The sequence below is a fragment of the Accipiter gentilis genome, chromosome 7 (assembly GCF_929443795.1).
Source record: "Accipiter gentilis chromosome 7, bAccGen1.1, whole genome shotgun sequence".
NCBI classification, from domain to species: Eukaryota; Metazoa; Chordata; class Aves; order Accipitriformes; family Accipitridae; genus Astur; species Astur gentilis.
Genome location: NC_064886.1, coordinates 16907697 through 16921772, shown reverse-complemented (window position 1 = coordinate 16921772; position 14076 = coordinate 16907697). Strand labels below are relative to the sequence as shown.

The 14076-nt window shown below is 45.9% G+C and overlaps 2 protein-coding genes across 2 annotated transcripts; one reads left to right on the top strand and one right to left on the bottom strand.

Annotated features, from left to right (window-relative positions):
• Positions 1-482: 482 nt before the first annotated feature.
• B3GNT4 (UDP-GlcNAc:betaGal beta-1,3-N-acetylglucosaminyltransferase 4) lies at positions 483-2393 on the top strand. The gene has a single exon (XM_049804221.1). The coding sequence runs from the start codon at positions 483-485 to the stop codon at positions 1599-1601; it is 1119 nt and encodes a 372-aa protein (XP_049660178.1). The 3' UTR covers positions 1602-2393.
• A 2742-nt stretch (positions 2394-5135) lies between these two features.
• DIABLO (diablo IAP-binding mitochondrial protein) lies at positions 5136-9429 on the bottom strand. Its single transcript, XM_049806541.1, has 6 exons — positions 9359-9429; positions 8382-8502; positions 7894-8025; positions 7062-7172; positions 6810-6906; positions 5136-5802 (listed from the first exon to the last, which is right to left on the bottom strand). Exons 1-6 carry the CDS (start codon positions 9403-9405, stop codon positions 5588-5590), a joined length of 723 nt encoding a protein of 240 aa, XP_049662498.1. The 5' UTR covers positions 9406-9429; the 3' UTR covers positions 5136-5587.
• Between the last annotated feature and the right edge of the window lie 4647 nt (positions 9430-14076).

Below are 14076 nucleotides of genomic sequence, written 5' to 3'. Positions count from 1 at the left end.
GTGTCTCTGCGTCGCGGAGCGGGGGCTCCTGGTAAGTCTCGGCGGCGGCTTTGCAGAGGGAGGGGTGACGTGTTGAAGCGGGCCGTGCCGGGGAGCACCGTGGAGCGCCGGGCTCCGAGCCCGGACTGGAGCGGCCCGGACGGGGCGGACTCTCCTCTGGCCGGGGCCGGGGCCGGGGCCGGGGCCGGTGCGGCTCCCCGCGGGTTCCCGAGCCCTCCTGGGGGCGAACCCGGCACAGTGGTTTTCGTCCTCGCCGGCAGCACCTGGTCTCGGTGGGACCCAAAAAAAACCTAACGGCGAGGGAAAACGCCGAGACCCGTCCCGGTGGTTCCCCGGGCTGGGTAGTGCGTTCCGTCCCTGCGCGACGGCGGGCGTGGGAGCGTCGCGAGCGCAAGTGGAAAGTGTAAGTATGGAGGTCTAAGTCACAAACGGCTTGTCTTCCTCTGACCGCGCAGGGCCTGGATTCTGCGTTGGAGATTGCCATGTATCCCAGGATTAAAAACCTTGTACTTTACGCCTTTTCGATCATGCTGCTGGCGTGGGTTTTTTACATGAAGAAAGAGGCAAAGTTGGCAGCGTCGTCGGCAGACCAGAACGTGGATGTAGCGCATCGCAAACCACAGTCTTTGGTTCTGGACAATGCTGAACCCGGCAAGTGTTTGCCAAACTTGACCCTTGCCAATTCTTCTCTCACCCTCCCAGAGCTTCACCGTGTTTTCTTAACATACAAGCACTGCCGGAACTTCATGGTTCTGCTGAAGCCTTCCAGGTGTGGCAAAGACACGTTCCTCTTGCTGGCAATCAAGTCTTCCCCGATCAACATAGACCGGCGAGTGGCAATCAGGAACACGTGGGGGAAGGAGGTCTCCATTGGTGGCAAGCGCATCAGGCTGGTATTCCTGCTAGGGCGCTTGGAGGCCAAAATGCAGGTACAGCCCCTGCACCAGCTGCTGGCTTACGAGAGCCAGGAGTTTGATGATATCTTGCAGTGGGATTTTGTTGACAACTTCTTCAACTTGACCCTCAAGGAGCTGCATTTCCTCCGCTGGTTCATGGAGGACTGCCTGCACACCAGGTTTGTGCTGAAGGGCGATGATGATGTCTTTGTCAATACTTATAACATTGTTGAATTCCTCCAAGAACTGGACCCTGAACAGGATCTCTTTGTTGGGGATGTGATCACCAATGCCCGGCCCATCAGGAACACCAAGGTCAAATACTTTATTCCAGAGTCCATGTACAGAGCCCCCTTCTATCCTCTCTATGCGGGTGGAGGGGGCTATGTGATGTCTAGAGAGACAGTGCGCCGCCTTCAGAGCACCGCAGAGGACATGGAACTCTTCCCAATAGATGATGTCTTTGTGGGAATGTGTCTGGCAAAGATGGCAGTGACCCCAAAGAACCACGCTGGCTTTAAGACTTTTGGGATCCAGAGACCTTTCAATCCTTTTGATCCATGCTTGTACAAAGAGCTGATGATTGTGCACAAACTAAGCCCAACCGAGATGTGGATCATGTGGACGCTGGTGAAGGATGACAGCATTAGGTGTGCGGTGTCAGTAATGCACAGCTACAGAAGGGGTTGGAAAAGAAGCTACTGATGAACACACTGGGACTGTGACGGGTGACAGATACAGGGTATTTTTAAACTAAAAATCAGGTTGTGGTAGAAACGTGTCCTCTACTAACAGTCTGTACTTGAGCCATAGCGGTTTGTTTTGCAGTAAGTCTTTTTCTGTCCGTGGGTTACTGAAACAGTGGAGTTGCCACAGGGTGGGGACGGGGCTGGTTGGCAGCTTGGTGAGACACGGCACAGGGGACTCGGCTCAGTTCCTCCCAGCCAGGCTGGAGCCAGAGGAAGTCACAACTGCCACAGGGACGTGGGTGATGGGCTGCCCGCTATGGAGGCTCCGCAACACCAAGGCTGGTGTCTGACTGCCAGCCAAATTCAGTCTCGTGTAGGAAAGCTGATGATGACTAATGGGTGACAGAGCACTTGAAATTACTTGGAAGGGGTGGAAGAGAAAGGCCAGTGTGTGCTGCTGGGTCCACCGCAGTGCAACTCCACTGTTCCAGGCCATCCAGCAATCCCACAGGTCCTACCAGACAGCAGGAGAAAGGGAGTGGAGTGGGGAGAAAATAAAATGCCTCAAAAATATATTGCCTTAACACAGCATGATGATCCAAGGGACTGGGCTCTGACTTGAGCCTTTTGGATTTTACAGTTTATTACAGGTTTACTTGCACTGGAAGCTTTTGCACAAACACTTTCTGTTTGGGTTTTAGCAGAGCAATATGTCTTGAATAGTCACAGTGGTAGTTAGAGTGGCTGTAGCTTTTCATGTTGTGTGGGAGGTGTTTGGGTTTGGGGTTTTTTTTGTCGTTGTTGTAATGTTGGGTATAAATAAAATAATACAGTTTTGAAAAGTGTTTTCACAGGAGTATTCTTGGGTCTCCTAAAAGCTAAGAGCACTGAAAGCCGGAGAAGGCTGAGCTCTGGTGCTGGACATTTGCATTAAGCAGTCATTGATATTGAAGAGGATAAGGTTATGTGGAAATGGATACTTGCCACTTCTTTGCTGTGAGCTGCTGCCGTTCTCTGCCCCTGTCCAGACAAGATGTATTGATACAGAAGCGATTAATCTATGAGTGTGCTGGAGCTGCTAATTTGAGGAAAGATCGAATATGAAACTAAGATTTGGTGATACTTTTGTGAAGCTCGTCAGCTTCAGGGCGTCTTGCTGCTAGATCAGAAGCTGCTGTGCTGTGTGTGAACAGGAAGCAGCCTGGAAGCTTTAGAAAAAGGTAGTGGGTAGAGAGGAAGTGTGTGATTACAGAAACCAGCAATTTATGTTGTGCTGTTGTCATTGTTGTCTCTAGTGCCAGCTGCCCAGCGTTCAACACCCACTAGATGTGAGCTGGAGCTTTCAGAGGTGCCCGGGAAGTGCTTCCAGGAGATCCTTACTTGTACTGCAGATAGAGAGACAGAGGACATCCCAAGACCAGAGGTGTGACAAGCTCTTGGGGCAGGCTGGCTGCCCTGCCTTCCAGTGGGCTGGTGCAGTGCTGTAGGACCTCAGGCTGATGGACTCCTGGCAGTACTTGCTGCCTTGGCTTTCTAAAGCATCTGGTGTAGTTCTAGCTTAGCACTATGGCGTGACCCAGACTCTTAGGGAGGGAGCTGCCACTCTCATGCGAGCTGTTTCTGTGGCAGATGCGAGTAGGCGTTTGTCTGAAAAAAGGGGTCTTGCAAGGGGCGAGCCTGTGTGTGTCCATCCTCAGTGTGGTCTTGCATAAGCTGCTGCTGCATCATCTCACTGCAGCCCTAATAGGGATTAATTAGCTGTATTAGCTATACCTGAGAAATGGTCTGCATATAGTTTCAGATATGTTGGCTTTGTAAACAAGGCTGAGTATCAGCAGCAAAACCTAGTTTGTGGGCACTGTTCTCTGGGCACCGCTGGTAGTTCCAGAGAAGAGACTGGACAGAGCGGGTACCATGGTACCCCGTGAACTGCTGTGGCAGCATTTTTCTGATCCACTAGATGATTCCAAATGCAAACTCAGTAACATAATGTAGAGCGTGATGTCATGTCTGTTGTGGGCTTAGGTGTATGGGCTAACCCCCGATAGGCAACTGTCACTTCCTAATCAAGATGTCAGGCTCTTTTCCACCCTATTTTGGAGACGATATGCCACTCATGCTCCTCACTCCCATTTTGACTCAACTGAACTGACTACTTTGTTCCTGTCACATCTCAAGTTTGGATGTGTGTGGGTACTGCCTGCATCTTGGCAAGTAGGAGCAGGGTGTACAGTGAAACAAGAAGTGGGGCAGCAAGGGGGCTGGAGCAGGCCCTGAAAGGGGAAGACTGAGTTGCTTTGCAGACTCCTTAGCAGTGTTGATCTGTCATAAGCCACATCTCTGCCATGCAAGCATCAGAGTAGGGTTATTGTGGCATCCTGAAAGGAACACAACCTGTATGTGCATTTGGGTCAGTGGCTTGGCAGATGTCCTTACACTGGAGCATGTAACAAATTAGAGCAGTTGTGGTTAGAGGCTGACCTGAAGTTGCATTTGGCTCTTGAGGGGTGTGGTTGTGCCACTGCTGCAAATAATCCTCTCACGATAGTGGGGTTTTTTTGCTCATGCTCCAGCCCAAAGCTGTGGTTAGCACCTCCTGACTACAGGCGCAGCAGACCCTGGCACCTTCCTGTGAGCTTGAATTCTGGACTGTGCCATTCTCCTTGGATACAGCAGCACCCAGTGAGGATCAGGAGCAAGGAAAGGTGGTTTGTTAATTCCTTTACTATTTAAGCTATAAATGTACAGTGCTGTACAGCTGAGATGGCATTTGTTCAAAAGGCAGGCAAAATGAGACACAGGCAGAAAGTCTTATAGTACAGCTGAAAAAATTCTTCGTCAACCACAACTTAATTTAGTAACAGCAACCTTGACAAAGATGTAGTGCATCAGATGCTAATTTGTGGTGAAAAACCTATGATTAATGTGTGTTTTACAAAACCTGATGAATAGGGATTAACTGACTCAAATCAGCAGTGATAAAGTTCTAGCGGATGCTATTCTACAAAGCAGTGTCAGCTTAAGTTTACATTGTCTATACAGTTAATATTGCAAATTTCACATTAAGCTGTCAAGTTAGAAAGTAAACACAGTGAAAGACCCCTGTGGTTTTGAAGCCTGCAGTGAAACATTAGGCTTGCAAAAAGAGAGACTTAAGATTACTTTCCTGAAACTTGTGCTGGAAAGCATTCAAATATGTAAAACTTGCTTTTCCTCACTGCTGTGTAAATAAGTACGCAGCAGTTGCCACAATGACTTTGTTTATAACCACAGTATCTTGAAAATCAAATCTCCCTTTGCTTCCTGGGGAAGGCAGATGCCTTACAAATGCTGACTCTTGGGTCAAAGAGGCTGCTGCACTGAACTGCAAAACTTCACTAAGAGCAGCGTGGGTAACTCCATAGAAGTTTTCAGCTCTACAGCAAATGTCTCCCCTGATTGCAATTAAGTGCAATTTGATGCAGCTGTCACTCAGCTCTATTACAAACTTTTAAGTTCAAATAGAAAACAGTGCTTAACCTCTTATCCAAATGGGCACACCCACAACAGATGCTTTTGCACAGTTTAATAAAGGTATCTCTTAACAGACATCATTTACTTCACAGGTTAAAAATAATGACTTTTAACTACACTTCTTTGGCTGATAACCTAGTTAGTCTCCAAGTTAGAGAGCTCTCACAAACATATCAAACAAGCAGTAGGACCCTCCCAGCAGAGAGACAATTAACAACAAGCTATCCTTGATAGCAATTTTCACATTTGCATAGTTAAACATTGAAATAATTGAATCCATTAAGTATTACAAACAAGATAAGTTACAAACAAGATCAAGGCCTTTCAGATACTTGGAACTGACTTGATTTGTAAAGCCATCCTGTTTGGGTTAAAAAATGGAATCATAGGGTTATTGCAGCAGTTTCCCACTATCCCACATTTAAAAGTTTGGGACCTTTCAAGTTGTGATTGATTCTCACATATTCTATGGTGACACCGAAGTTCTTTTCAGTCCTCCCGAAGGTAAGGGTCCTCACCTGCGTCTGTACTTCCCAAAATACCCTGTGGCAATGAAGATTCCTCTCCTTGAGCTTTTATGAGCTCTTCTGTTTGAGCTTCAGCTAATTTGGTCTCTGCTTTCTGGGACAGCTGTCGCACTTCTTGCACCTGTGATTTCACTAGCTGAATGTGGCTGCGGGCTGTCACTGAGGCTTGGTCTGCACCTGAAATGTAATAATTTAAATATATTGGGTTAGAGGAGCACTCAGCAATCCTTCAATTAAGGAAACAATTGTCTATAATTATCATCTGCTTTGCTAAGTGTTTCAATGGCTCTTGGGCTATGTTAATGCTAAATGCATTTACTGCTCATTTACCTTAAACAACAGTATGCCTACTTTGAAATTTTTTTGCCCCCTTGAATTCTTCCCACCCAAGTGGGTTACAGCCAGTGTCTGATCGGAGTGATCAGCTTGTCCTAGTGGGTTTGAGAACTAAGCTCAGCCCAGTCACCATGTGCCAGGAACTCTCAGTCCTTGTCCTGTCCTGTCCTGGCAGCTACCAGCAGTGGGAATGTCTGTGGCACTGCTGAACTCAGAATCCCTTCTCCTCCCATACTCCTCCCGAGCTCCTACATATTCTGTGTCTTTTTCAGGCACTTAAGAGTTAGGGTGTCCCTGTATATTCATCGCTTTCCTCCCCTTCTCCACTCCAATAACCATAAATCAGCCCAGAACTCAATCTCAAAGCTATCAAGTCTCTAGGCTTTTTGTGAAAGAGTATATACAGGGAGAAAAGACCAAAATTAGTATACTTCCTGAGTGAAAGGCAAATATTCTCACTCTTTAATACAAGTTAATCCAGCTAGAAAGACCCGCTGGACCCCCATAGGTAGCCTTATTTCTGTGGCTCCCAGAACCATGTTTGAACACTTTTAAAAGTGAACGCATTTAAAAATGACTGAACACTTCCTTCAAACATTTTTTTGCATGATTGGTCTTGATCTAAACCACATGTGAAGTTTCCAGGCCTAGTTCTCAGAACAATTCTACTAGACCTGTAGCCAATAAAAGAATGTAAGTTCTCAGCGTCTCTAAAAACCAGGCACTAGTTGTAAATTGGTATGTTAACTGAATGTATATTCTGTGTTTCTCCCAACTCCATTCTCATTCAATAAATACTACCTAAATGCTAGGGAAAAGAAACTCTACGTATTTCTGCTTGTGCCTACCTGATTGATATGCAGCTTCTGCTGCCATCTCTGAAAGACGTAACGCTGTCATCCAGCTGGATTCCAGCCTTAGGTACTCCTGCTGTTTTGTTGTCATCTAGGAGTAAAACAAAGTATTACTTAACTAGATGTAACAGTATCTGAATGCTTTTCCGAACAGTGCCTTTGTGAAAAGGTGAGCAAGTGAGACAAGAACTTTCTGAGCAGAGTTTTAAGAGGCAGATTGCTGACTGAAGGGAGACGATTGCTTACATCAACTCTGGCTCCTATTACCACCTGCCAGACTGCATCCACCTCTTCTGAATTCATTTTCCCAAGAAGATTTGCGTATTGCTTGTAGAGAGACACCAGTGTATAAACTGCCTAGAAAGGAATCATTTCACACAATTACATGACAATCTGTACATCTCTGATGTTGTGGCAGTGTTAACTGGTGTTAATTAGGAAAATTGCTGAATGGCTCCAAAGGTGCTTTGTTCTCAAGTTCACTGCAATTTTGGAGGCAGTGACATATTTGCTGTCTGCCCACAGTAGTGCTGTGGATAGCATCTCTTTATATACTTGCCGTACAAATAAGGAAGTAAACTGGAATGCCAATACTTTACTCAAATTGGCACTCTCTTATAAAATTAAAACTGTATCTTGTTGTTTCAGACTTAAATATGGCTCATGCCATTCTTCTTATGAAACTCAAGTTCATGACCCTGGAAATGGGCACAGAAGGTAAATACCTAAGAATACAGGGTGGCATATCCTACTTACTTAGGAGACAGGTATCCAATAACTGCTCCAAATTTCTTTAGCCCCAGTTCTGGGATGTGGGTCATTTTGGCTTAAGTTCAAGCTCAAAGCAACAGTCTAACAAAGCTAAAAATAACTTCCATGATCAATGTAGTAGAACAGTGAGCCCTGCTGCACTGTTTCCTAAGGACCTGACACTTTCAAACCCCCAAACCTCTTTTACTAAAACTCATAAAAAACCCCCCGCCCATTTTAAATATGGTTTACCAGGTGTAGGTAGTGCCAAATAATTTAGTATTTCCAGTATTGACTTGCTAGCAAAGCGTGTAATCTCTCAATTTACCTTTGTATATTCTGTCATTGCTTCAATCAATGCATATGTTGTTTGGGAGAGGAGTGTAGAAGTACTGTCTGTTACCAAGGAAACTGCTCTTTTAATCAAGGCATCGTTACTGAGAGAAATGGAGTTCTGTTTCTGAAAGACAGGACATTTGCGTGATGTTTACACTGACTATCATATGGATGTTATTAGTAACAAATAACGGTAAGGAAAAGCACCACTGTTAGTTATCAGATTGGACAGCCTAATCCTCACTGCTGTTTTGCCACTGTAAAACAAGGCAACTGTTTCTGCAAGGTGTTATTGAAGGCAGACACTGTCCTTCTCATTTCTCTTCCTTAACAACTATGTAGCTTAAACACCTGTGATCCCCAAGAAGGAATACAATTCTGAGGGCAAGTTCTAGTTTGTAAAATGTTAAGCAAGTATTTTTGAATAGTAAACTGTTTCTAACAAGCCATGCTGTATGTATCTCACTCCTGATACATTACCTCCACAACTGGAACTGCACACAAGGCCACTCCCAGCCCCACGCCCACCATTTGGTGCCATCCTCCGTTCACCCTTGGGAGGCAGCGTCTCCTAATATTGGCCAGAACAGGGAAGTTTTGTCTGGAAATGCAAGAAACAAAGTTAAGTGCAAGAACTAATCAGTGTGTGGTGGGAAATGGGTATCAGAGGAAAAGAACACCTAGAAGCTGTTCTACGTGACCTAGTCTCTACCAAGCTTCTGTAAGGCAGCTGCGTAATAATGAGTAAGTTTGGTTTAAATTCTGTTATATATTACTTAAGTGCAAGAAAAAAAGACAGGCACAGTAACTAGTGCATTACTAATCCTTTGAGAGAGGAAATGTATCTCATCTAGTACCAACACACTGTTAATATTCAATAATATTGAGGAACAAATTAAAAAGCAAGCTGAAAAGTGGTATATGGTACATGCAGCTGAGCAACATGACTGGTAATAGTTTGCTGCGATCCAGTGACACTTTGGGCCGTCTATAGTCAGTTTTATTTACATCCAGTGTTGTCTGAGTGTCCCTGGGATCACCAAAATACTCGAGCAGAAAACCAGAAGCACCAGTCATGAGATTTTTTTTTTGTTGTACAGCAATTTTCTGAAAATAACTGGCCGGCTTCCCTTCTTTCACGCTGTGTACTCTTAAACTACAGACCACCAGAGGCAAGCCCTGGACGGGTACCACAGCTCCTACTGCGTGTGCTCTTCCAGCTGTGCCGTGGCATCTGGAGGCGGATGAGGTGCATTATAGCCCTTTCTGTGACCCAGGCCGCCGCTGTCTTGATAATATCGGGGAAACAAAGCGGCTGGGGACCGACCCGAAGGGCTGACTTCAGCCCCGTCGGCCGCGCCCGACCCGCTCCAGCCCCGGTGAACGGCGAGCGCGGCTCCACTTAAATGCCCCCGCCGCGCCCTCGGGACCCGGAGCGGCGGGGCCGGCCGTGGTACCTGAGGAGGGAGCAGCAGCTCCGAAGCCACCGGCTGCCAGCAGCCATCTTCCGACTGGCCGGGACGCAGGAAGTGACGTCAGCGCGTCGCGGCGTGTGTGTGGGAAGGAGGTGTAGTGGAGTGGGCGGGGTTGGGTTCCCGGCCTGGCGCATGCGCAGAGGGCGCGCACGTGGGGCGGCCGGCCGTTGGGTCGAAGGCGGGAGCGGCGCGCGCGGGGCTGCGAGGGCGGCGGGAGCTTGAGGGGGGCGGCCGTCCCCTCCGGCTGCGGGGTCCGCTGCTCCCACCGCCCCGGGCTGTCCCAGCGGCTGCTCTGCCCTTCAGGTAAGAGCACTCGTCCCCGGACACACCATCACGGACCTGTTGAAGCAGAAATGGCGTTAGGAGGTTTCAGCTTAGGCTGCGCTTGGCTACTTCCTCTGTGTTACTCTGCTCAGAGACACCTGGCAGGCCAGCCCGGCTCAGCAGAGAGCAGCCTTCAGCTGTGTGTCAGGTCATCAGCAGAACTGTTAGCTGGGGTTGCACTGACTGACTGCCACAGGTTCTGCTCCCCACCTTCCCGATGCAATTCATCTTTGTTTCCCAAGAGTATATGATGCTGCTTAGCTTTTGGCTAGTTCTGCACTAGTGACAATCCCTAGCTTCTCCAGCAAAGGTTTTCTGTGTAGTTCCACATGAAAGGCCTTGATCAATTAAATCTATTCTTTTTATTTACAGCAGCAATTCCTGTCCAGTGAGGCTCAGTTTACTCAGCACAGTTTACTTCCAGTGAGGCAGCGCTGTATTGCAGGCACATCTTTCAGCTAACTCCATGTTTTAAGCATTTGTTGAAAAGCGTTGCACACTTGAGAGTGCCAAATAATAGGCCTGTAGATAATGTGGTGTTGATGCCCCCACCCCATGAAGTGTACCTCATAAAACCATAGGAAGAGGGAAACCTTGTGCTGATTAGAAATGTATTTTCCCCAAAAGACTTTAAAAAACCCAAACATTACAAGTAATTTCTGTATCTATGCCTTCACACCTTTAATGAGGCAGAGTTAGACAAGGCAGGACTTGTTTACTTGAGATGCTGGACATGTTTGAATTGTGTCGCATCCCTCCCATCCCTCTGCTGTGCTCGGCAGACTGCTGTGCTCTTGAGATGGCGCATGGGGTGGGAATCTCAGGAGAACTGCTGGGAGGCTTTTAAATACTTTGGGGAACAGGGGCAAATGTCTAGAAGACACAAAGAATCTGCAAGATTGCCACAAAGATGGGTAAAGTGCATGTGTGTAGATACATTTTTTTTAATACTTATTCTTTTTACATATGAAAATAAGATTGTGATTAGGCAGTAATGAAACAAAACGCTTGCAGAATTGGCGCAGGAGGAAGGGACCGCAATCCTGTGTGCTGAGCAGACATGCAGGACGAGCTGCACGGTGGAGCCTGTTGCTTCTGGCCAGCCTGTGGCTGCAGGAGCAGAAGAGGAGCTCTCATTTAAGCACCAAGAAGTACGTCGTCCAGCCGGCGAGCAGCAGCGCCCCGACCAGCACGGTGTAACTGAACAGCACGAAGGCCAGCAGCTCCTTCAGCACCTTGAGGAAATGGACGGCGAAGGAGTCCGGCATGGTTCTCCCCGGCGCAGCGGCAGGTAGGGTCTTTGGGACTGCTGCCCGGCCTGAAGCAGAGGGACAGAGTGAGTCTTTCCCAGCAAGGAGGCTGCAGAGCCGATGGGGTGGCTCTGCCGTTGGGAGAAATGGCTGGGTTCAGGAGGGTTAAAGGCCACCCGTCCTTCTAAGAAGGTTAGTGTCAGGTTGGACATGTGTGTGCTTGTTCAGAGTCCTGTACAGGGTTGCAAGCTGCCCAGTGTTGAAAAAGAGTTTGGGATCTGATCAAAGTCTCCACATTAGGACTGGTAACTAAGCAAATTAAAATATAGACACACAGGCAGCGGACACTGCCACGTTGGTAAGGGCCAGAGGCCGTTACAGAGTCCAGCTGCCTCCTGGTATCTTTCCCCCTGTGTCAGTGGCTGTGCATCCAGGAAGCTTCACGTTCAGAGCGGTCACTGATGGTGCATTACCAACAGTGTGTTTTGATCAAAGTGGTCAATTCCTCCAAGGAAGCCACCATTAATATTTAATGATATAATTGCATCTAATGGAGATACTGGCACAAACTGAGCCTTTTGTTTAAGAATGATGAAAACTAGGGCTTAAATACAAGTTTGCACAGGCAAATATTTATATCTCATGTTAAAAATAACCTTTAAATGGGAGACACGGGATAAGATGCTTTAGAATTCATCATCTAGCTGTATTTTAAAGTCATACTTACACATCACTTTAGAAATGATTGCTCATTTGCTAGTTTAATATAAAATCTGAACTCTTTCACAAAAGTTGTTGGCTCCTTAGACTTAAAGCTGTGAAGACCCATCTAAAAAATTCTCACCAATTTACATGTTCTTGTTAATTTTGATCATAACTGTGCCTGATTAAAAATATCCACACTCTTGGTCAAGCACATAAAGGGAATATAAAACCAGGCTTAAGATAAAGCTAACCTAAAAGGTTTATTTATCTTCTAAACAGTCTAAAGCCAGCCAAAGTAAACTGAATTCCCATCCTGCCACTTAGAATATTTTTTTTAAAGTGCTCTTGTGATAAAGAGTTCACTTTTTGGTCTTATTAAAGAGTTCAGTCATTTAATACTAAGCTCAGGCACAAGTATACATTATAGGAGCTATTGCATTTTAAAACCAGCCACAGTTTCCCAGTTGTTCCAAGTGTTGAAGTTTTCTATCTATCTATAGGCTTTACATGATTTCTGATTATCTAAAAAGATGTTGATAAAGAAATAAACTGCTTACCCCGGTAGATGATGGGCTCTACTTCGTAAAGTTCCTATATCTCTCTAGTTTTGTTCTGCAGCTGTCCCTTGAATTTCTGGCTTCTAAATGGTTTGTGCTGTAGTTTGATCCCCTTCTGATCTGCTCCTCCGGGAGCCAGGAGTAATGAGGTTGTGTTTGCAGCCTACAAGAAGGACTAATGCACTAGGTGTGGTCAGGACCAGTTATTATATGACATAGCGCCTTTGCACTCTGTGCAGCATGGCAGTACAGAGCATGCCAAATAGATCCTCTTCCCCAGCATGCTTTTGTCAACAGTATTTTGTGAATTTAAGCACCATGGCTTACTGTTACCATGTCAAAACCTGCATTTATTTAAATGTGAGGGTTTTTTTGCTCTAAGAAAGCATTGTGCTATCTTACACTTTTGATTCTGCAGCTAGCTGGAAGGCTGTTGTGCCTCTTGCTCCATTCTCTGAGCCCCCTGTGCTTCTGTGGGCCACTCGGGGAGGAGGATGCTCACATATGGCTGGGGATCGTCCCGGAGCAGCAGCACATTACAGGGTGGAACTGTGTGGGCTGAGTTGGGCTTTTTTTATCAAAAGAGAGCGAGTGCTGAAGACAGCCTAATACTTGCTGCACTGACACTAGTTAACTGCTCACTAGCTTCACCCTTGCACACCTAAGAAGTCATCCCTACCTTTTAGAGAGCGAGCGCTACAACTCTTTTGCAGCACGAGGGGAGGAGGGAGGTAAGCTGTATGTTTATTTTTAGCAAAACTGCTTTCTGATAATGTTACGTGAAAAGTGAAAGTCTTTTGGGGTGGAGGTTGGGTAATGTTTTCTTTTTTTCCTTGTAAACCAGACAAATACAGACAGCAGAGAGAAGGAAGAGTATGTACTGCAAATCAAATCTGTTACCTACAAAGATATTATGATGTAGAAAATGGCCCCTTAATTTAATTAGGCTCTCTTGTTATCAAATTATTACCCGCATGGTCAGCAAGGCCTTAGACAGAAGCAGAACATAATCAAGCTGCTCAGGAAGCCTGTTAAGTAGTAATTGCTCCTCCAGAGAATCGATCAACGTCAAGATGGCTTTTATTTTTTGCTGTTGTTGTTGAATAGTTCCAGGAAGAGACTTTGTCTAGTTTGAGTGTCCACACAGCTCTAGCTTGGTGGTGGTGCAGGCTACAGTCTGCAGAAAAATATGCAGCAGTGTTGTTGATTAAAATTTGAGTTTACCAAGTGTCCGGCATAAACTGTTTTCCAAGTAAGTTTTGCCTCTAGTGTTACTAATAAACACATCTGCTGGGCCAAGTGAAAGGTAAGCAAGCTGTTGAATTGGTGCTTTGTGTGCTTTCGTTTATGCACTTGTGGTGTAGCTTTTACATGTCATGAGTTTAGGTCACAAACTAGGCCAATCAGTGCTATTAATTTCCTTGCAATTAGTTCAATTTTTAAGATTTAAAAGAAAAACCACAAAACCTGGTAATTGTGATAGTACAAAGACCCTCAAGGCCAATCCAAGGACACTCTGTAAGGATTGCACTGAATCACATTGTTTCTTGTTTTTTTCTGCACAGTAATGTCTAGTTTTTGATCCAAAGCTACTTCGATTTTCTTTTTAAATACTGTGAAATTACCTACTTTTTACAGTGGAACTGTGGAACTAATGCAGAGCAAGGCAATCGACATTTGCTCCTTGAATTGTCAGTTGCAGCATGGTTTTTTTTCTGTAAAACAAGTCTGCAAGTTGCCTACCCACCTGAAGTAAAAACTTTCAAATGATTAAAAATATGTTTTTCTTTAAAAGTCAAGAAATCCATAGATATTTCTGATGCAGGATGTTAAGTGGTAGAACAGAATGTAATTAATGTAGAAG